This window comes from Pleurodeles waltl, chromosome 3_1 (assembly GCF_031143425.1).
Source record: "Pleurodeles waltl isolate 20211129_DDA chromosome 3_1, aPleWal1.hap1.20221129, whole genome shotgun sequence".
Lineage (NCBI taxonomy): Eukaryota > Metazoa > Chordata > Amphibia > Caudata > Salamandridae > Pleurodeles > Pleurodeles waltl.
The window spans coordinates 1,302,730,183-1,302,754,144 of record NC_090440.1 but is presented as its reverse complement, the minus strand read 5'-3'; the positions used below and the strand labels follow the sequence as shown (position 1 = coordinate 1,302,754,144).

Here is a 23,962-nt window from a genome sequence, read left to right as displayed (position 1 = left end):
TAAGTTATTAGATTTCGAAACGGAGCAAACGGAGAAAGAAGAAGGAATAGAAGCACAGGAAAGCAGTCAATGTGGAAGAAAGCAAGAATGAACAAGAAAACATGGAAGCGTTAGATTTCGAGACCGTAGTAGGGTGGTGGAAGAAAGAGGCTTGAGGTGCAACCCAGATTGGACATCCTTGGTGTTCGGCAACCTTGGTACTCGGTAATGCCTTAGGCAGGTTTCTAAGAAAAAAATCTTTGGGCCCATGCACATTATTTTTTATTTCTTTTTTTTTCAGCTTAAGTGCAAGGACTTCCACCACTTGGTTTTAAATTATTTCCTGCTTCCAGGAGTGATTTTTAACATAAGTGGATACTTTGCAATATCTTCTCCCATGTTTCTTGGGTATCAGTCCTAACTTTACTATCACATACTTCTCCAGGCCTCCATCCCAGCCAAAGATAAAATGGGCCTTGGTGTGCGATGATCTAGAGGACATCTTGCTGTGTATCGTCTCTTCCCACTATCGGACTCACTCACCAATTTTACTCTGATTAATATTACATTATCCAACCACTGGTATTATTTAACAGCTAACAGTTTGATTAAACTAGACAGGCAACCTGTCCAAGGGTTTAGCTAGTGGAAGTCACACCTTGTTTACACAGTTACCATCCACCAGGTGTTAGGGTGGCTGTTTTATTCCCCAGTATTTTAACTGATAGAAATGTATGCTTTCGGATGTACAGACGTTTGTTTCTCTTCTTGCTAGAATAAAGTCCTGCTGCTGCCTGAGCTGTGCATAAAACCCCTAACCTTTCCCAGAGAGTTAACAGGCATTGAGACTCGGAGTTGGTAAAAGCACAAATACCCTGGGCTGCTGCGCAGATCTTAAATGAGTCTCGAGATGTCATTCTGTGTTTTGTTAACTTTTATGCTGTCGAGTTAAAATACCTAATATCGAGAAACATTTAAAAAGATCAACTTACTCAGAAACATCAGTGTTAGTGATTGTTCTAGGACTCAATGTCTTTTTTTTTTTTTTTTTTTTTTTTTACACGTTTATTCACTATGATCAAAAATGCTTCTTTAGTGTTGAACAAAATATGTTGGGGAACCAATTCCGGACACCAAAATTCCATACAAATTATTAGACCCAACCTTCTCTGCAGTGTCTGGAAAACAAAGATTAATTTGGAGAACCTGGACATTATAGTCTTCACTTATAGCCACACTACCCCACGCATGTGCACAGCGAAGTTGGACACACATTTCATGTGCAAAGTGTTCACACTGCAAGCACCTCTCGCTACTGTGCCTGTCAAGCTACAAGTGTGCTTACTGACCTCGTCGGGAGTGTGCTACTTCTTCAACAATCCATAACGTGATTTGAGCCTTGCAAAGAGTAAGAAAAGTGAAATGCAAATATCAATACAAAACAGTACTGAGGGGAACATACAAGCTGAGGTGGAAAAAGGGCGATGGGGACAAAAGTTTATGGTTTGTTGAATTTCTTCATTTGTAACCTTCTGAAATATTTTACACAGGCTGCAAAGGGGATGTTTTGCCGTGTAGATGCCTAACTCAACCAATTTTAGCACTTGCTCGTTCTCCTAGGCTTTTTGTACGAGATGACAATTTTTTTAAGAGTTCAACTTCTCTTCTGTAGTTTAACCAGCAGTGGCCTGATCATTTTGTGAAGGTTGGAAAATCAGACTGCTTTCTAACAATGGTTTTGAGAATGTAATGTAAATCCCAGAGCCTGCGATTTTCTTGGTCGCTAAAATGGTATTTAGTTTCTGTTACTTTCTGATTAGGGAATGAATTTATCATACTATGAAGCCTAACAGGAATTATAATGTCATAGGGACGGGGTGAATTTCCACTGCTGGTGTTAATAAATTCTGTTTTCTCTACTTTTTTCATCGTTTTGCTCCCATCTGCACCAAATATTGCTTCCGTCTTATTTTGTTGCTTTCTTTAATTTATCATCCATTGCATCATTCAGTTCAGTGTCTCTCACATAAAGGCACACCCATGCAAATGTTTCAGGCTAAGCTACTTAAATTGGCTACATTTAGCTTAATTGTATGTACAGTTATATTATCTAGCAATTCTTAAAATCGGGCCCATATGGACCTACGTTGGACACCCTTTTCATAAAATAAATGCCTGTTGCTTTGTGCACTTACCACCATAGATGTTCTCTACACCAGGAGCTTTAAATGAGCAATCTTTATCCCCTGTATCAAATAGAATAATGAATAGAGAAAGCAAATACACAATAATAATTTGCATTGCTAGTAAGTTAGTAAGTAAAGCTTTATTGTTTGATTAATTGAAATCATTGCAATATATGTTGAATGCCATTGAAAGATAAATAAATACATTAAAAAATAAAAACTTTCCTGTTGGTTAAGGGAGGAAAGGTGTTCAGTGTCCTGGTCTGTAACTAAAATGATTAAATTCCTTCTTTGTGCATGGGTGCAAGGAGCAGCTTAACACATTTATAAAATGAGTTAACACTATTCCATCTGAGGACACAGGCTAGTATTCTTCTGCAAAAGAATAACTTGTGCCGGGTTTATGTAGCTTGCTATTGATGTTATCAATGCAGACCTGGAAGTTATTAGTGTGGCCCCAGTGAGGAAGTGCTTTGTGCAAGAAGAAGGACTAGTGCAAATGGTTATTTCAGCACAGCAAGTAAGCAGAGGTTGCTTTAGTCCAGTACTATGGTTGCTAGTTTACATTGCTATAGAGAGCTTTGGGTTCTCAGACCTACCATGGAATGCACTCCAACTCGTACCCTCATTTGGAGTCATTTCATGTGCATTTTCTTATATCTGTATTCTGAAAATCTGACATGGACATAGCTCTTCTGTGCCACTGCTGAACATATAGGCTAATAAGGAGTATAACAGTGTTTTTCTATTAAAAGTTACCAGTAGAGAGTGGCAAGCCACTGAAAGCTCGGGCAAGATACCTGGCTCAGCTCAAAGCGCTCTTGGCTCCTCGAGCACAAAACAAGCGTAGCTCTCGGCTGGCTTCTGCCTGTCACCCACTCTAACCTCATGCACCAAGAATTTATCACAAGGCAGTGACCTTTCACGTAAAATGGGCGAGAAACACAGGTATCCATTCAGAGGCTTAACTGCTCAGAAAACATGAGATCGATCTAATTGTGTGGTCCTTGACAAATATTATATTTCAGCAGGTCTCCTTTTTCCTTCCTTGTCAAGTAACGAGAACACCTTTAAGTACTTGAGTTTGGGATGTGCAGTCTACAAAAATCCTGCTGTGTTTTATGTGATATACTTAAGTATTGCTCCATGATAATAAGTATCTGAGTCACACAATAGGGTGCAAATGACAATCGACTTGCCTCTTGATGCACCACTGGCACTGTCCACCAAAAGCCCTCACAGGTTGTTTGTCGGGTCTCCCCGGCATTCCAGACAGACCACTCACCCGCCTGTATACTCCCCTCAATGGAGATCTGCCAAATATATCAACCACTTGCTGCTTCCCTGGGATCTCTCTTTTCCTCAGGCTATGATATTCCTAGGCTACTGGCATGGCACACCAACTCAGATTATGGAACGCAACACAGCTCTGTCAACCTTTTTGCCTTTGATAATACTTGTGTTCCGTGGTTGTCGCAATTCTGTGATTTTCTTATTTAAGGTATTTTATCAGTTGCACTAGTGTGTTACGTAGTAATTATGGTTGTGCCCAACAAACTATGGTTGGTTAATTTAGCACTCAGTATGGTATGTAGGAAGTTGGCTCTGTATTCACTATTTCAAAGTAAGGAATAGTATGCACAGAGTCCAATGGTTCCCCTTAGAGGTAAGATAGTGGCAAAAAGAGATAATTCTAATGCTCTATTTTGTGGTAGTGTGGTCGAGCAGTAGGCTTATCAAAGGAGTAGTGTTAAGCATTTGTTGTACATACACAAGCAATAAATGAGGAACACACACTCAGAGACAATTCCTGCCCAATAGGTTTTTGTATAGAAAAATATATTTTCTTAGTTTATTTTAAGAACCACAGGTTCAAGATTTACATGTAATACTTCAAATGAAAGGTATTGCAGGTAGGTACTTTAGGAACTTTGAATTAGCAAAATAGCATATACAGTTTTCACATAAATCACAACATATAGCTATTTTAAAACTAGACACAGTGCAATTTTCAACAGTTCCTAGGGGGAGTAAGAGTTTGTTAGTTTTTGCAGGTAAGTAAACCACCTACGGGGTTCAAGTTTGGGTCCAAGGTAGCCCACCGTTGGGGGTTCAGAGCAACCCCAAAGTTACCACACCAGCAGCTCAGGGCCGGTTAGGTGCAGAGGTCAAAGTGGTGCCCAAAACGCATAGGCTTCAATGGAGAAGGGGGTGCCCCGGTTCCAGTCTGCCAGCAGGTAAGTACCCGCGTCTTCGGAGGGCAGACCAGGGGGGTTTTGTAGGGCACCGGGGGGGACACAAGTCCACACAGAAAGTACACCCTCAGCAGCGCGGGGGCGGCCGGGTGCGGCCGGGTGCAGTGTGCAAACAAGCGTCGGGTTTGTAATTGAAATCAATGGGAGACCAAGAGGTCTCTTCAGCGATGCAGGTAGGCAAGGGGGGGGGGGGCTCCTCGGGGTAGTCACCACCTGGGCAAGGAAGAGGGCCTCCTGGGGTCACTCCTGCACTGGAGTTCGGATCCTTCAGGTCCTGGGGGCTGCGGGTGCAGAGCCTTTAGCAGGCGTCGGGATCTGAGGAGCAGGCAGTCGCGGTCAGGGGGAGCCTCGGGATTCCCTCTGCAGGCATCGCTGTGGGGGCTCAGGGGGGGGCAACTCTGGCTACTCACGGTCTCGCAGTCACTGGGGAGTCCTCCCTGAAGTGTTTGTTCTCCACAAGTCGAGCCGGGGGCGTCGGTTGCAGTGTGTCAAGTCTCACGCTTCCGGCGGGAAACACAAGTTGTTTCAAGTTGCTGCTTTGTTTCGAAGTTGCAGTCTTTGGTGAACAGGGCCGCTGTCCTCTGGAGTTCTTGGTCTTTCTAGATGCAGGGCAGTCCTCTGAGGATTCAGAGGTCGCTGGTCCCTGTGGAAAGTGTTGCTGGAGCAGTGTCTTTGAAGTGGGGAGACAGGCCGGTAGAGCTGGGGCCAAAGCAGTTGGTGTCTCCGTCTTCTCTGCAGGGTTTTTCAGCTTAGCAGTCCTCTTCTTCTTAGGTTGCAGGAATCTATCTTGCTGTGTTCTGGGAGCCCCTAAATACTCGATTTAGGGGTGTGTTTAGGTCTGGGAGGGCAGTAGCCAATGGCTACTGTCCTTGAGGGTGGCTACACTCTCTTTGTACCTCCTCCCTGAGGGGAGGGGGGCACATTCCTATCCCTATTGGGGGAATCCTCCATCTGCAAGATGGAGGATTTCTAAAAGTCAGAGTCACCTCAGCTCAGGGCACCTTAGGGGCTGTCCTGACTGGCCAGTGACTCCTCCTTGTTTTTCTCATTATCTCTCCTGGACTTGCCGCCAAAAGTGGGGGCTGTGCCCAGGGGGCGGGCATCTCCACTAGCTGGAGTGCCCTGGGGCATTGTAACACGAAGCCTGAGCCTTTGAGGCTCACTGCTAGGTGTTACAGTTCCTGCAGAGGGGAGGTGTGAAGCATCTCCACCCAGAGCAGGCTTTTCTTTCTGTCCCCAGAGAGCACAAGGGCCCTCACCACATGGGGTCAGAAACTCGTCTCTCAGCAGCAGGCTGGCACAGACCAGTCAGTCCTGCACTGAACAATTGGGTAAAATACAGGGGGTATCTCTAAGATGCCCTCTGTGTGCATTTTTTAATAAATCCAACACTGGCATCAGTGTGGGTTTATTATTCTGAGAAGTTTGGTACCAAACTTCCCAGTATTCAGTGTAGCCATTATGGAGCTGTGGAGTTCGTTTTTGACAGACTCCCAGACCATATACTCTTATGGCTACCCTGCACTTACAATGTCTAAGGTTTTGCTTAGACACTGTAGGGGCATAGTGTTCATGCACCTATGCCCTCACCTGTGGTATAGTGCACCCTGCCTTAGGGCTGTAAGGCCTGCTAGAGGGGTGACTTACCTACGCCACAGGCAGTGTGAGGTTTGCATGGCACCCTGAGGGGAGTGCCATGTCGACTTAGTCATTTTCACCCCACCAGCACACACAAGCTGGCAAGCAGTGTGTCTGTGCTGAGTGAGGGGTCCCTAGGGTGGCATAAGACATGCTGCAGCCCTTAGAGACCTTCCCTGGCATCAGGGCCCTTGGTACCAGGGGTATAAGTTACAAGGGACTTACCTGGATGCCAGAGTTGTGCCAATTGTGGAGACAATGGTACATTTTAGGTGAAAGAACACTGGTGCTGGGGCCTGGTTAGCAGGGTCCCAGCACACTTCTCAGTCAAGTCAGCATCAGTATCGGGCAAAAAGTGGGGGGTAACTGCAACAGGGAGCCATTTCTTTACAATAGTGTAGAACAAAAAAGATTTTGTGGTATTTGTTATCTATATATTTGGAAATTTGCACTGCATTAAAATACAGACAGGCTTTTCAAGTTCTGTTTGATGGCAGTGATCATTTCATTTGAATTACGTTTCCCTGAGTTTATAATTATATTCTACATTTTGATTAGGATTCTTAGAAATTCTGATAGTGCAGCAATACTTCAGGTGCATCGTAATTAACTAAAGAATTAAGTGCTGAGCCTTTTCTATTCCATTATGTCCCACGTGGGACTGCATTGCACTTCAAAATGCATTACACCTAAAAAAAAAAAAATTGCCCAGCAGAGGTCGGTGCATTGTACTGCACATAATCTGTCCGTGGCACATGTGACATTCGTGAGACAGTGCACAATGCCTATTAAGTGCACATCAACTTCTGGTGCATTGTGCCTTCTTTTGAATTCTTGGCTTATTCACGTCATGTTTTTGAGGACAGACCATAGCTGTTCAACACAGGTTCATAAAGGCCATGACTACACCTGATCTTTAGACTAACCACTATGTAAATAATTCTTGTTTCAGTTCATTATATGTATTTTGTGTCCTATGTGTCTGCTCTCAAAAGCAGGTTTGGACCCTGTGCTCTTTCATTTAGACTGGATAACTCATTTTAGACACCTTTGAAGTTGACAATGTCAGGAGCCCTAAGGAGATCAGGAAATCTCCATTAACCTTCATTCTGATCACCTTACCAAAATCTTGCTGAGTTTACTTAAATGTGTACATTTTAGGGGAAAATGTGTATTTTTATAATCTATTTTTCAATTGCTAAAGGTGATGTTAGTGACCCATATCAGTTGATTCAATTAATGTGTATGACTTACAACTCTATTTTTGATGTTTCATGGCACAGCTAACAGAGTGCATTGCATTGCTTTGCTTTGCAGAGGCCAGCTTCTTTGTTTTTTGTGTTTCTGAAATAGTGGAATTAGTACTCTAAATAATATTTAAGAACCGTAGGAGTTTACTTATCCTGCTCTTGAAATGCACATTGAGGTAAAATAAGTTGCTTGTGACCTTGCTGTGGTTTTGTGGTGGGCCTGGCTTTATAGTCCTCACCTTACTTCTGCTTTGGGTAGTACTGCTGCATTCAAAGCTGACCGATAAAGTAGCCACACAGTCGCTAAATCCCTGATTATTCTCCTCAGATGTTCGACTGGATCAGCCACAACAAGGAGTTGTTCCTACAGAGCCACACGGAGATCGGAGTGAGCTACCAACACGCGCTCGACCTTCAGACGCAGCACAATCACTTTGCGATGAATTCCATGGTGAGTTCACAGATGAGTTGTGTAAGTGGGAGATTGAACTCCCAGCTGAATGACTGACTGAGTAGGTGGGAGCATGAGCAGGTGGGAGCATGAGCAGGTGGGAGCATGAGCAGGTGGGAGTGGCCTATGCAAAACCAGTGGCTGCAGTGGGTTTTCAGTAAAGAACGGGCAGGTGAACGGTTGATTCGTGGCCTGTAAGTCATCTTGTGCACACTTATGTGAAGGGCGCCCTTTTCAACCCAAGAAATATGGCTGAAGATTGGAAGGAACACCCCCAAATCTGAGGTGGCCATGATTATTCAGAGCGTCTGTAATGCTTGGGAAAAGTACACGATGGAAAATGAATAACCATACAAAAAAGATCACTTGCTTTGTAGCTCTTTCTGGGATTGGCTTGTAAAATGCTGAACAAAAACTACCCAAGGAAGTTTTGTAATCACAGTTTTACTCGGCATCTTTTGTGCAGCGTTCCAGGCATATCCCCCCAAAGTGGGGAATGCCATGTGGGTTTGGCTTTACAAACTGTTAGAAGGACGCCGTATTCCACTTTCTGCCTTCCATTCCTCCGTTGCAGTCGTGCAAGTAGTACCTGGAGGTTCCTGTAATGGGAGCAACCGCAGTTAATAAAGACCCGTTGAGAATAATTCCAAGCACCAGTTCATCACAGTAATATGCAATCGAAATAAAAAAAAATCTGACAAGGAATGACTCTTTGGCTACTGCTTGTTTGCAGGAATGCTCTTCTAATGAGCAAAAGGGGAAATTATATATCCTGTCTTTGGTAATGGTAATGCGTCGTTCTGTGTTTAACTAGAACAATAGATTTGACCTCAAGTTTATATTGATAAAGTATACACAAATGTCGTCATTGGGCTGTTACAGGTCTTTTTGTTAGATTTTACAATTATCTCCTGGTGTCCTTTTTATTTTACATTCAGATTTCACCTTTGTATGTACCTAACCAGATACTGCTGTGTTAATTCGTACATAGTGTAAACCCTATTTCACTGGAGGTGTCACGGTTTGATATTTCCAGTGTAGTATACAGCATAAAGATAAATGGGCGGAATAATCTTCGAATGGCCAATAAGCAGTTCAAGGCCCTTTTTGAAGTATTTAGCAAGGTCGACATTTTGAACTTTTGAAGCTAAAGTGGAGAGGTACAATTGAGAAGGACCTGATTTGAAGACCAGCATAAGAGGAGGTGGGGGCTTTGTGGGTGGACTACTTGGGACAGCAGAAGGAGAACTGGGCGGTACCAGCAACCTTGCTGGGTTTCGGTTTGAGGAGATGACCCTTCATGTACTTTTAAACTATGATTGAGAACTTGACACTGGGAGCAAGAGGACCAACCAGCTTGGTGCCAGTTAGGGGACCTTCGGCTTAAATCCTAGAGGTTATTTAGGGTGATTGTGGCAAAGTTTATTATTTTGTAGAGGACTTGGAAAGGGTAGCGGGCCTGACCAAATCACCTAGAGTCCCTGTGCCTCATTTGTAGGTCAATCCTGCAATAGCAAATGACCTCCATGCGCTGTCACTTGTGAGATGGTGGTGTTTACAATAAAGAAGTAGGAGTCTGCCAATTGCCTACCATTAGTTGGCTCCGGTGTCACTTTTCTTTGCTGTCTCCAAATTCGTCACCACTGGCCAAGAGTCATTTCCGTTCATTTCTGTGGCACATGGCCCAAGCACAGATTGATTGAACTTAATTACTGCCGTCCAATTCTTGCACTGTTTGCGGTACTATTTCTTCCTTCCTGTCTCACCGATCGTTTCTATGCATTGCTAACCACGTCATAGCTCTTTTTTTCTGACTTCAAGCTGTGTGCAAAATGTCTTTAAAAAAAAAAAAAATCTAAGCCAGTGGTTCTCAGATAGGCGAGACCTATTGGCTTTGCCGGTGCCTGTTTAATAGGATTATGAGCACTTAGCCATCAGTTAAAATTTAGCATGAATTCTTGTTCTTGAAAATAGAAACACCATAGGTCAGCACCTCAGAGGACTGTAGTCTGGAATATCATGGAAGGAATGTAAAGTGGCTACAATATCATGACCAAGATATCGAAAACCAAAATATCGAGGAAGTAAGTGCACGGAGAGAGGAATAGTTACCATTGTTAACTCTGCATTTATGTACCATAAAGATATGTATATCATCAAGGTTTGTGTATTCAAAGTTGGGTATAGAAAATCTGTACGTACGTAACCTGTTTTCGTCTTTGAAATTCTGATCACAACACGGTGACTGCAGGATTTTCCTTTTGTGATATGCTGGACCCACATTGCTACGCAGCACGCCAAAGAATAATACAACACAGTAGACCTCTGTCTGCTAAAATTCCAGGTCTTATGTTCTGCGCGATCTGCCTCGCACCTTCAGGCATGGTGAATAAGAAGCTGACAAATAGTTTGATCACAGATGCCTTTAATACTGCAAACTAAAGCCTCAGAACTGCTGGAGGCCTGCTGCTACGAACGCTGGATTTGTAAGCACTGGCTTCCTGACAGCTGCAATCCTATTGTATTAAATGTGGCTCCTTATGTAGGAAATAATTAAATCCAAAGAAAAAAATGTAAAGACCGTTCATCCATTTGTGTTTTTCACATTAGTTTCATTATGTTAATGAGACTTTACAGACAGCACACACCCCTCTTTTCAGTAATTTATGCCGTGCTCCCAGAGCTTCAGAACCTGAGCAAATGTTTTGACTGTGAAGCGCGGTTGAGTTGCAAGTTAGGGACCGGGTCCTGCTTCAGTCCAGGCACAAGAGGGGTTCTGCTACTTGGATCTGAAACGGCTGTTTGTCTGGGAAAACATCTACCTTGGAACAAACTCGAGCCATCATGTTTTTTTCTGTGTAGTAAAACTTGGTCTCACAGGAAATCGTGATGTTTTAATTAATAGGTTTTTAGATCTTGCACTTACCATAAAATTGACCACATAAGAAACACTCCAATGTCCTTAAAACTAGGAGGCCTGTTTGCAATTGTAGGCAAAATATATTAGAAAAACTATGCTACAATAAATCCAAAACAAAACGTAGAGTAACATAAGCAAATACCTCAAGTTCTCCTGTAAATGTGCTGCTATATAATCTCTTACACTGCAGGGGTAGTAAGTTGAGGGGAAAAGCAAGGCAAGGCGTCCACAGCCCAAAGTATGGTTCCCCTTGGTTTTGAAAGAAAAGTGGGTTTGGCTGAGAGGTGAAGATTGCGGAGTGCAGAAAAGTGATCACACCTTTTTCCCGCATCCCTCATTGGATCCATTTCCGGTTAGATCCGTGAAGATGGCCTAAACAAGTAGAACAGGCATGTTCGTTGTTGGGGATTGCAAGAGTCTTTCAATGTCTTGCTGCAGAAGCTGGAAGTTATATTAAAACTGATGAAGAATGCAGTGCTTGTACTGGACGTAGTCAGTGTACCGTGCACATGTATGAATACTGCACGATTCAACTTAAGGACTGAATGTAGCTTCAAAAAAATGTAGGCAAACTATTTACAAATTTGTACATCACGTGTTACCCATATTTATAAAGTCCTACGCGGACTATAGGAACAGTGCAAAGTGGCCCTAGTGCCAGTGTGACACCTACAGATAACCCAACTTCATAGCAAACTCTTTGCAGTCTGGGTTTTCAGGTTCATTTTTCCAAATTAAAGGTATTGCCCCTTTTGCTCCTGGCCAGTTGTAGCATAGTGGTCTCAAGTGTTGATAGTTTTTAGGGGATGGTCATCGCGTAGGAAAATTCAGTTAAAACGTGGTCATGATGATTTGTGACACAAGATGGAGCGGTGAGGCACTGCTTGAGGCAAATCTGTATCACTCAGTTTCTCATGTTCCACTCAAAATACCATCTTTCAAGCTGTTTCTGCGATGTTTGCTATTGTCTGCTTGAAAGGTACCATTCTCTGCTGTAATCTTTGTGGGACACATCTCCTTAGTACGTCGTCAGAGAAGAAGGCTGCACTAGTCATATCAGCCATACAATAGGGGTCTGCAGTGAATATGTGTAAAAAAAGTTCGCTTAGAGGTATGGGGAGGTCCAGAGGGGCTAAGATGTTGAGGTGGAGCTAGTGGTTGAGCTAGAGATAGAATTTATTAAGTGAAGCTCATTGATGCGTACACTGTCAGGGGTGAGGCAGTGAAAGCAGGGATTATCTGCCTCAGGAAAATGACCAATGCATCAGTTAAACAGAGCAGTGAGGTAATAGGCAGAGCGAAAGAAGAGCAAGTGGACTATGAGATAGTGGTGGCTATGGACTCGTAGTGAAAGGGGAGTGGGTTAAATGGCTGATGCCTGTTAAATCCCAATAAAAGGTGCATGCAGCTTGGACCTGGCTCTTCTCTATGGTCTAGGGAAGCTTGACATATCTTTTGCTGGTTCACTCTGACAGGAACTTTACTGTGCCTGCTTGCCTGTTGGGTGGGCAGCATAAGATGATACTGTGTAAAATCCTAGGGTATAATCGAGCTGTAGTACTTTCTTGAGGCAAACTTTTTTGGGTAAAGCATGAAGCAAAGTCATTGCTTTCTGTGAAAACTGCATTCAACACAGAAGTCCATAAAGGCATGATTGAATAAAAGCAAGGCAACAAGAAACAAGCATTTGCAATGCAACGGTTCTCGCATTTGCTGGAGTTAGAGTTGTTAGTTTTGTATATTCCTAACCTGACTTTTCTTGCCACACAAATAGAAAGAAGAAAAAAAAAAAACAAGATCCCGCTATTTAAAACGCAGCGCAAATGCGCTGAAATTGTAAACAAAAAAAACGAGCGCGTTCGCTCTATGTAAAATCCAGCGCAATTGCGCTGCGTGGAAAATAAAAAGACAAAGTAGTGCAGAAATTAGGCTGAAAACATTGAGCCTTGTAAGTTTTCAGTAGTTGGCTGGTGCGCTCGAGGAGGGCTAAACACCGGAAAAGGCAAAGCAAGTTGATTTTAAAAGGCAAGCCCATGAACCAATGAAAGTGCCAGGTGTGACATGAGCGTGGTTACAAGTCCAAAGAGATTACAACAGGGACAGAGCGCTTGTTCGCTCGGTCCTAAGAAGGAAGCGAGGGGTTAGTCTCTAACCAAAGAAACACTCGAGTTGTACTGATGTGAACAATAGAAGAACTGAATGGAACACAGGATAAGGTGCTACAGCAAAGTGACCAGAGTACTGCACAGATGTGGTGAATGGACATAGAGTGAGCAAACAGTAGAAAATAAACTGAATGAATTACAAAATTGTGGATCTTCGCTGAAACTTAATCAGTTTTTTAAAATTTTGAAAACGTTTTCAAATACATTAAGGGCCTGATTACAACTTTGGAGGAAGGTGTTAATCCGTCCCAAAAGTGACGGATATACCACCAGCCGTATTACGAGTCCATTATATCCTATGGAACTCGTAATACGGCTGGTGGTATATCCGTCACATTTGGGACGGATTAACACCTCCTCCAAAGTTGTAATCAGGCCCTTAGTTAACAAACTTTTAAAACAGTTAAAGTGGGTTTGGGGAGAAAAAAGCACTGCAGGAACCTGGTTCACTGGGACAAAATGTACCCGAGGAGAAAGTCACACCGAGTGACAAACTTTACATTTTCACACGGTACAGATGCTGTGAAATTCATGGAGACAGTAGGGATCGTAGCACAGAGCAGAGGCAGGGCGACGGATGGCAAGAAAATATATTGGAAATTGCCGAAAGAGAGACTAACATGGGAGCAGAAACCGGCTGTGACTGAGAGCTGCCAAGGGGCTGAAAATAACTACAGCATGGGAGGCGGAAACGGACTCTTGCAGAAGGGACAAGACAGCGGTCTTTAGAGGGGTCACCGGCAGCAGTTTCTCCAACGGAGAGCGTGAGCGCTCATGCGTACAGCGTGGGCTTCTGACTGCTTTTGAACGTGTGTTCTGGACACATCCATGAGAAGGGCGTAGTCACATGAGAAGGCAGCGCATGCCTGGTCACCGCTGCCAGGAATCTTGCCTACGGAGCTTCGGTGAGCAGAGGAGTACCTTTGTGATGCGCAAACTCCAGAATGGCAGTTCTTACCACTGATTTCTGAAAACTGTTTTCCTGGAAATTAATACGGATATTTACACCCAGAGGAAACAGAAGTGGTGACCGGAGGAAGGAGGAAGTTTCATTTACATTGTGCTAATTAAAACCAAACTTCTTCATCCGGAGTTTATGCAGCGATTGTTCGGTCGCTGCCACGGGACTCTGAAGCCTAAGCATAGAGCCATCTTGCAGATCATTTTCTTTTATTGTGATGAAAGGCACCATAACATTCAAGGTTATTTTACCTTTCATTTGAATAGAACAGGACAAAACAAGCACTGAGCATCTTTTGGCTAAATAAATTGCCATATATGTTAAACTGAAGAAAGGACGCCATGTTGCTTCTGAGCCTCCTATGTACACCCAAAATTATAGCACAACTCTTCTACAGAGGGGGCAAAGCCGAGTGGATGGTTGTTCCACTCCTTTTTTCCAGTTCATTGCAGCACCGTGTCCCGAGTGCAATGCCCTCACGCGTTCCGCAGTGACATTACTGTCCTGGACCCCTCTGAATGCCGGTTCAATGCAGTGTGTGTTGAGTCTACTTTATATTGCAGCTTAGGTCTTCTGTGGGAGAACAACCTTTGCCTGCCTTGTTTCTTTAAGAGCTTTGGTCTTGGGCTATACAAGAACAGTTTAGGGAAAAATTAGACTGCCCCTTAATTCTTACGCATGTTTTGTAAAATCTTTTGGGATCAGAGAAATACGTTGACTTGCTTATTTGTAGCACTTTCTTGTTTAACTAGCGTCATTATGCATGACAAACATTACACCTCTTTTCCTCCTCTGCCGTCGACATAAGTTCTTGGTTTTTGTCTCTGACATCTACCTACATACAGACCAAAAGCAGTTTTAGAGTAGTGTCATTTCCTTTTCCGGATGAGGCAACATTTAAACACCGATTAAAAATGCACTTACTTATGCCACATTTGTAAGTCATCCTCCTAATTTTCTCATAGGTTATGGAACTAGGCATATGAGTAACAATAATGCTTAGAACAAATTAACTATTTGTAGCACTAAATCTAGGGTACCCTCTTTTGCTCCCTGCTTAGAACCATTTGTGACCAATGAAGATGTCATCAAAGTTCTCAATTCTGGCAAGCATAGCTGTTGTTCACATCAGCAACACAAATCATGAAAGTCAAGAAAAATACATTGTTTTCCAACCAATTCCTTAAATAAAAGAGAAACTGTTGCCAATTTTCCAGCACTCAAAGGAGGGGGATGGATGCCATGCTTCAGGAAATGAGCCTGTTGTATCATCCCACCTGGCCTGTCAGCTCCTGCCTTCTCATAGCTTATTGTAATTGTCGCCATATGCTTCATTTGTAAAAGTCATGCTGTATCTTCCATTAGATAGGTCTTCAAAATAGCAACCCTTGATATGAAGAAAAAAGATGCTGTTGGCTATGCACTTTGAATTTGATACGATGATAAAGTAATCTCCCTTCAGTTCTTTCATAATTATTTTACTTAAGAAGTTTAATAATACAGCGCACTGATCAAATCGTTAAGTGTGTCAAATACTCTGTTTACAAGAGACCTAAAAAACACAAAATAAGAACAAAGCTGACCTGAGGGAAAAGGTTGCTATTTAGCCCGAGGTATCTATTTTAGCACTCTTCTCTTTCAAGTATTGAAGGTGGCATATGGAACAGTTTATTAAATGTACTCAGATTACTGGAGGCCATAGAAATTAGAAAAAATGAAATGCAAGGTAAGATGAGATTGATTATCCTGCATGAAGAGGCATAAAGGAGGCAATGTGTTAGGTTTGCTTATGGTTTAATTATTAAGAATGTCATGAGTATTTGGCATAGGCCATTGTAAGTGGTCTGCATTTATGATAGCCTTGTAAGGTCCAGTTGCATATATTGAATCATAATAAAACTAATTTACAAAGTCCACAATTATCTTGAAAATGTGGTATGGTTCCAACCCCTCTGGACCTAAGCTGGATAATACAGCTCCAACTCACACATTTGCAGCCTTGTACATGCCTATGCAAACAATTTTGAGATCTTTACCAGGTGGAGGTTGCCCATTTATGAGGACGAGTCAGAAGGTCTGAATGAGAATCATAATGAGAAACTGTTCTTGCAATGTAATTAAGGAGCTGAAGAAGAAATGGCCAGTCCTAAGTGATGGGCTGTCCTGATACTGCTCTTGTTGGGAATAATGAAGGACCCAAAGAAGAAAGTCAAATAAGGGAAAACGCCTGTCAAGCGCTCGACGTTTTAAAATGCCTGTTTATTTTCTTCCTTAATTGCCCACAGAAACAATTACTCCTCCCTGTGGCCAGTGTCACCCTGAAACAAATAGTTTACATTAAAGGTTTCAAATGCCTCATTAAGAGGGTCCCACTTAGTAGAAAAACAGCCTCATAGGGCAAAAAACCTCCTCAGCACACTAATGGTTCTTGATTAAAGATGAAGGTTAATGCAGTAAGTTACTAGCAAAGCACCAATCTCTCCATGACATCAGGAAAGAGAAAAGAGTTCTGCAAAGACGGGCAGTAGAAAATCCAAAGAAGCTGGGGACAAAAATGATGGTAAGACTTGGATGAGCACAATGAAATTAAGGGGAAGAATGTGTTGCATCCGTCGTTAATATCTCCTTTATAAAAGATTTGAGACAAGCAGGAACTGACATCACAGGAAAAGAGTCTTCTTCTTAGATTGAGAACCTCAGGTAGCAACCTCTGAAAAGACCTCCATCTTGGAAGGGAAAGTTCACAAGGCCTGTCAACACCCTACTCCTATAATTTGTGGTTTTGGCTTAATATATGAAGGGAAGTATAAGTTTAGCATACTTTGTCCCGTGGAGGCCTGACACTGCCCTGCCTGCCTGATGCTCCACATTAACAGTGGAACACCTCAGTAGGTGACTGTAACTGAAGAGTCACCAGCACAATCCAGGTGGATGGCACCAAGCCATCCATGAGTGTGACATCCAACAACATATTTGGCCGTGGGCTGTGTGCACTGTTTTCTTCATGGTACTCACAAGTTCATGTAAGCCCTTGTGCCTTTGGCATAGATATAACCGAGTCCTTGCCTTCCTATACCAGATGGTGCTTTTGATTATGGGCTCCATGCTTGGGGTATAGCTACATAGTTCCAAACAGATCCAATTCCCCAACAATTTGAGGTACCAACGTGAAAGACTCATAAAATTAAGCAAGGGAACAAGGCCCCTAGAGTGGAACCTGCAAATCCTAGTTACTTTCCATTAAATAAAGTGGTGCCCTAATTCCACACAGTAAGGAGTCATGAAAACCAGGACCCCTTGTGATACTATTCTGCCAGAAGTATTCGAGACTCACATTAGCATTAAGATTTTCCTGAGCACCGAGGGCAGTGTCATGATCATGCACTTTCCTAAGAACACTGGAGCATCTGCTGCTCAGCTGATGGGTACTCGAAATGTAAGGTTGGCATGGGCAGAACGTCACGGGCTGTCATTTGTCAATAAAGAACAGGTATCACTTTTCGAGTATTAAAGATGATCTACTTAGGGCAAGCAAGGGTACCGTTACAGGATAATTTGCATGTTCTCTGTCTAGCATATAATGAGGCAGATAACCACATAGAGCCACCTAACCTTAGTGATTTGTATATAAATTCATCAAATCATTGTATAATAATGAGATTCATTTCATTTATTTCTCCAACGTATAATGCAAAAAACTACAAAGTAACCCGCTTACATAAGAAATAGTTTAGATTACTGACTCAACTGCACCACACTTCTGTGAATCATCCTAACTCTATGTTCAATAAGTGTTAAACCTATAGATAGCTTTGGTAATGCAGTGTGCTCCAGAACATTGAAGGGACAACAGTAACCATATACGTTATAAAAAGGCACATATGTATGTCTCATCTGAATAAATTGCATAAAAATTATTCTGAACTTGCCATCAGTACACCAATGTACGGAGAGGCGAATTATCCTGAAGGACTTCATGAACTAGTGATCTGTGGACTTTTGCATGTGATTGACATCTCATATATAGAAATGGTATGTTAAGGTAATAAAATCCTAAGATTTTTTTGAATGCACCTCCGGCCTTAATTAGGATAAAAATCTAATGATCTGCCGGGGGTCGAGGACAAAATCTACTATAATATCCACAAATAAGAATCCTCCAACCTTGAATATTTATGGATGCCAAAAACAATTAAGAATCACTGCAGGCTAAATCTTGGGTCACTCAAACCTTGCACCACACTAAATGAAAATGAAACACTACTAATACAATCATCAAATATCAAGCAAGCTTCAATAAATGCTGTTAATCGTCTAACTAACTCGCTTCAAGTGAATTTACTGTACTAGTCTCTCTCATTTGCCTGGTTTATACTGTGTCGAGGTTGACATCACAAATAAAGAACCAGCTCCTAAAAGTGGCGCAATTCACACTTTTTGAACTAGTACTGCTTTGTTTGAATGGGTTTGTCTGACATCTCAGATTGGATTTCTGAGCATCAGAGTGTGATTGCTTGTAAATACCTGAATGCAAAAACAGTGGTAATCAGGATTAACTTCAGCCCCTCTCTCCAGTCATCCAGTGGGCCGTTGATTAGCTCATTCCAAGTAACTGCATGCCGTATGACCTAGTGTGCCCTCTTGGCCCTGGCATAATAATACATGTTACCCTTCCGTGAAGACAGGATACCTAGTCTAAAGGTACTAAGACATCCACCAAAATCTTGTAGGTCCCTAACCGCTAGTTTCATTGCGCGACTAGCAGATCAAAGGAAAGTTGGGCGGAAATATTTTTGTGAGAAAATGCCCCATCTTTGAAGAAAGATTTTTGTGAAGCCCGGTTGGGATGTGAGAGGTTAATGTTCAATTTCGATTAGTCAATACTGACAAAGAAAAAGTTACTGGTGGCTTCAGTTGTCGAATAACTGGTTTTCAAAGGAATGATTAGCTCTAGACTAGTTTATTAGAAGTAAATCTTAGAAAAAAAAGAGGGGAAATGTTTATTAGTGATACTGGTCTACCAATCAAATAAACAATTTTTTAATATTCCCTTGTTGTACCATACTATGTAGGCCTCCAAAAATCATAAAAATTTTATTAGACCTGCCGGTCGAGTAACTTGAATAATCTACTCCACGTAACTGTAATGTACTTGACCCGTAAATGGGTCTCAGATTTTGTGATCATCGGCAAATATTTTATTTTACAGAATCGTCTTATTTTTCATTCTCACGTATGATTGCACCATCAAATATGAGTTAAGCATTTATTCTGTACAAAAAAACCTTTTGTTTGAATAAACATACTAAGTGTTTGCTCCATGTATAATAAAAATCTAGCCCACGTATAGGATACACATGATCCATGACTTGCCTCTTAGTTTACTAAAAGCATTGCCATCAGGGCAGGAGCATTTCTCAGTTTGTTTACCACCTCACTTTTAATAAATATATAACTAAAGCATAATGTGGTAGCTTACTGTCATTTACAGGCAGTACATTTGTCCAAAAACCTTCCCACTTACTTGCAGCTTTACTGATAAAACTATATAGTATACTAACAATAATGTGTGAAAATTGGGTTTCAGAAAACATATTTATCATTTGCACATCACCAAGTGTTCTGATTTGTTTTCATCGTATTAAAAAAACTTCATCACAGAGAAGTACAGAAAATGAACTTTCACAACTACTCAAATGTATTTGAAATGCTTGTACAGTTGACTTAGTTATTTACGTTTTGTGTATTAATAAAAACCTGATACCCTACAGCCTTTCATTTCACACTCTTTGTACAGCAGGTCGGACAGTTCACCTTACAAAATCCTGGAACTCTGCAGTCAGAAAGAAAAGTTATTGTTAACAAGCATATTCAAAGCATTTGCTTGAGTTGTAGTTACTTGCGTTGTAAATGCATAACTGGACTTTTCTTGCCACATAAATAGGTCAACCCTGCCTTATAATTTGGTCCTCTCTGCCATGTAATTCCTGTGGCCCTGCATATAACTAAAACACTTCTATTTACCTTCCTTCCTCAAACAACGGGATTTAGATTTCGGCAGAGGGGATATCCATCACCGTTGTGACGGAGTATTCCCTCCACCAAAATCTAAATCAGTTTCTAAGTTGGGTTACACTTTTTTTGGGGGGGAATTTGTAAACTGTGACATGGCGATTATTGCTCCATTTTTACTCAGTTTGCACAAAGAGAGAGACGAAAAGCTGAGAGAGGTCACCGATTTGTTGAACATATTGCACGCATTCTGAAAACGGGAAACAGATGAAATACGTCAAAACATCGGCAGGAAAATTGACTTAAGAGCATATTTATTCTAAGCACCAGGTACAAGTTTAAGAAATGCTATATTTGATTAGTGCGTGCATAGTGGGGTTAATATAACGCCTTAAACAAGACCCTGGGTAATGGGTTCCCCGGGGCTGAGATCGGCCAGGAGAGGGAAGCCGCTCGGGCCCCCCTCCCTCCTCCTTCCAAAAAAAATACAAAATCTTAAGACTGGGCTCCATGGGATGGGGTCCCTGGGGTTGATATTGGTGGGGGAGGGGGACTGTGCGCCCCCCCACTCCCCACAAATCTAAAATAAAGTGTATAGCATGGCCCCGGGGATGGGGTGCCCAGGGCCAAGATCGGCCTGGGGACAGGAGGGGCACATACCACCCATTTGGAGTTGTAGTAGGCCCCGGGGTCCAGGGTCGCTGGGGCCAGAAGCGGCAGGGGAAGGGGGGAGGGGCACGTCACATTTACCCAACAATGTAGCACTTACTAACTAACCAGTAGAAAGTGCTCCAGTTGGGTAGACATTTTGTGCAAACTGAGGAAGCGTGTTGGATAAAGGTGCAGGTGAGCTTCCATTCTGGCCATGATGCTCATTTTGCTGAAGGAAGCACTTACAAATATGAATGCAGCAGGTGCCCCAGTTGAAGCTTCACTTTCTGGAAAGGACAAATGATTGTAACTCCTGGGCTTTGTGAAGGCAAAGCAAGTGTGTTTACTCATCGATTCCACGTTCAAAAACTATCTGAAATCCTTAGTGGAGGTGAATGCATCTTTCATCCATTGGAGTGCAATCAGACACTCTCACATCCAAATAGACCTTCTCACAACCACACACTCACACCCAGACTCCCTCTCACAACTATTCTCACAGCCAGAGAGACAGGCCCTCCCGACAACTCCTGCTGCGCATTGCCAAAGGCTGTGTGCAGCGTAGGGTTGGGTGGCTGGCCAAAGGGCCTGGCCGACCCCTGCTGTGCACGGCCAAAAGTTGGATTAACGTATAGTAATGTATATACTACTCCTACTACTATATATAATTGTTTAGTATTATAGTAATGAAAATTACTTTATGTCAAAAAAACAAACATTCACTTAAAAAAACAAAGGTTTTAGGGTTGTTATCGTTTCTGAATTTACTTGCACAAAACCACAGAAATTAAGTAATTTTAGAGTTATTTCAAGTAACTACAACTCGTGCTCAACGGTAACAATAACTTGCGCCCTCTCCATGCACTGCTAATTACCCCAGATATTACAGCACTCATGACAACTTTTACAGAGTGAATAAAATATCAATTGAACATTAGAAGTCAAATTATTGAAGAAAAAAATGTTCATGGCGAGGGCGCAAGTTAGTTTGTTCAAATACCTAACTATAACTGCTGAATTTCTACAGTTTTGTGTGAGTAAATTTAGAACCTAACTATGGCACCCCTGTAATTGTTGGCTTTTTAAGTGAATATATATATCATTTTTTTCAATAGAAACATGAGAATGTTTTTTGGCTTCATAGAAACTGAAATAAATTAACCAACTGCTTATACGATTTATACATTTGTAAAATTTACAACAGTTAAATCGGCCTTCATTTAAAAAAAAAAAAAAACACTAGTCACTTGTTAAATATTTTGCTGAATATACTTTAACACAGGATGCACACAACAAATGAGATTAAAAACTTCTGTTACCTTCTGGGGGCAACTTAAAAAACAAACAACGCCTTAACTCAATAAGCCATGGCAAATTAATCATGTGTGTTCCAAAGTTTCATGTGTGTTCAAAAATTTCAAGATTGACATTGCATAATTGAGTCTAACCACCAATTATAACTTAAGTTATCTGCTTCTCTAAAAACATTTTAAGTCAATTATCTGAATGAATGTTGTGTGGTTTCAACTAAAGCAGTCACTCATTTAATCAAATGGTAAATCTCCCCAATGTTTATCCTGAAATCTGTACATACATGAGCACACTGCTGGCCTGGAAAAATCCCATATTTTACCAGGTCGAGCTATTTTTAGGACCTACTCCTCCTTCTAGGAGTTGGCAAAGAACAGGTGTTCTGTTCAGTTAGAAAGTGAACAAGCACTAAAGATGCCTCTGAATTTTGTTCTTATCGTGTCACATTTGCTCTGCGTTCAGAGACAGAGATCAAAATTAGTTTGTCTTTTTAGGTTGAGTGTAAGCGTACGACCTCTTGTATACTTCTAAGTATACGTCTCCTGTGGGCTTAAAGCCATTTCATGTGTTCGTTTTAGGTACATTTAAAAATCCTTGCTTCCTAGTGGTCAGCTATGCCTCTTTGTCCCTCCTTTTTCTCTTTGGAAGCAGGGACCAACTACTGTATAATTAAGCTTTGTCCTGTTTATCATTTCTTTGAGGACTTTTTTTGTCTTCGTTTCCTGCTTGTTCAGTGAAGCTTCCCTTTTCATGTACAGAGCATTCTGGCTCTCAGGTTAGCTTCACTGCAATGCTGTTTCAGGAAACAGGGCTGTAAATCAGCCTGTTATCTTGGTTACAATTTGCTAGGCATTCAAACACTCTGGACATCTGTTGCCTCCTCACCCCAACCTCCTCCCTCCTGACACTGCTGCCGTCCTTCCTGCACCGCAGCTTGTTTTTGGTACAATCGCTGGGTGTTCTGTTCCCTTTCTACCTCCATATGCCCACCCACCCTTATCTGGCGCGGCCTGAGGAAAGGATGAAATTAGTTGGGAATGGGGGGTCCTGCTTACATTGCTATATGTAAACACCCAGTCTCAGATCTTCCACTACGTCTAGTCCTTGTGGTTCTAGTGCTGATAGCTGCTGTCGCCCTTACCCGGCATCGCACCAGTCTGCTCTTTTGCCTTCATTCTCCCTGTGTTCGTCCCGGTGGCAACATGTCCATCTCTAACGTGGGCACCATGCAGAGGCTGGTGGAGCAGTTCAAGATGAAGGCAGGCATGGAGTGGATCAAGGTGACCCGGGTCTGGGCTTACCAATCGCGTTTTTACTGTATTGTCCTGTACCAGAGGGCTCAGCTTTTGCTGTGCCGTTAGTTGGCTTCTCTGAGTGCAGTATAGTAATCTCACGCTTCACACCTACCACTGTGCTGCAGGCGTAGGGTTGCATGTGTGTGTTCGTGCACATACACATGGGGTCTAGACAGATGCCTGTGTGCAGCATGTATGCTGTAACTGCATATCTAGCAAGCATGAATTACACACTGCACAGCAGGCTGCAGGCAGAGGGTTGCTTGTGTGTGCGCGCACGTGCTCATGGGGGTCTAGACAGATGTCTCTGCAGCATGTATGATATAAGTGTTTGTGTAACAGGTGTGCGGTACAGACTGCACAGCAGGCGCGCCTTAGACACCTGTTCTGCAGGCACACTGTCGCAGACCGCTGACCTCTGTGGCAGGCTCATACACTGCTCTCATGAAGACCATTGCTGTGGCTTCCTTTCAAAGGTTACTGACCTGACAAAGCCCTTGCACTTTGTCTTGGCTGCCAGAAGGGGTGTAGCTTCACTGGGGCCCGGAGCTCAGAGGCACCCATTTGACCCTGATAACTGCTGTACTTTGGAACCCCTAACAGCAGTCAAAGGGGCCAGTTCCCATGCTTGCAGCAGGGACCACAGCATCCTTGCTATGCTACTGACTGCCATAATTTAATTGCCTGTTCAGGAGGGCATTTCAGATCAGATGTATAACATTTCTAACACATAATTTCCTTATTCATGTCCCTTGGGTGGGAGTAGCTCTAATTCTGCACAGTGGCACGAATGGGAGGTACATTTAAGTTCCATTTTTAACAGCTGTATCATTGCCTTAGCTAAACCACCTCATGCCAGCTTTGGGTTTCAATAAGACTATTTCACCA

General features: G+C 42.4%; 1 protein-coding gene across 6 annotated transcripts in view; it reads left to right on the top strand.

Annotated features, from left to right (window-relative positions):
- The window catches only part of KALRN (kalirin RhoGEF kinase), a 1,333,112-nt gene that overhangs the window by 491,003 nt on the left and 818,147 nt on the right, over positions 1-23,962 (top strand). For all 6 annotated transcript variants that reach the window (XM_069224644.1, XM_069224642.1, XM_069224641.1 and 3 more), the window contains exon 6: positions 7,637-7,759. In XM_069224644.1, coding sequence (XP_069080745.1) covers positions 7,637-7,759 — 123 coding nt within the window. The remainder of the gene's footprint in view (positions 1-7,636; positions 7,760-23,962) is intronic.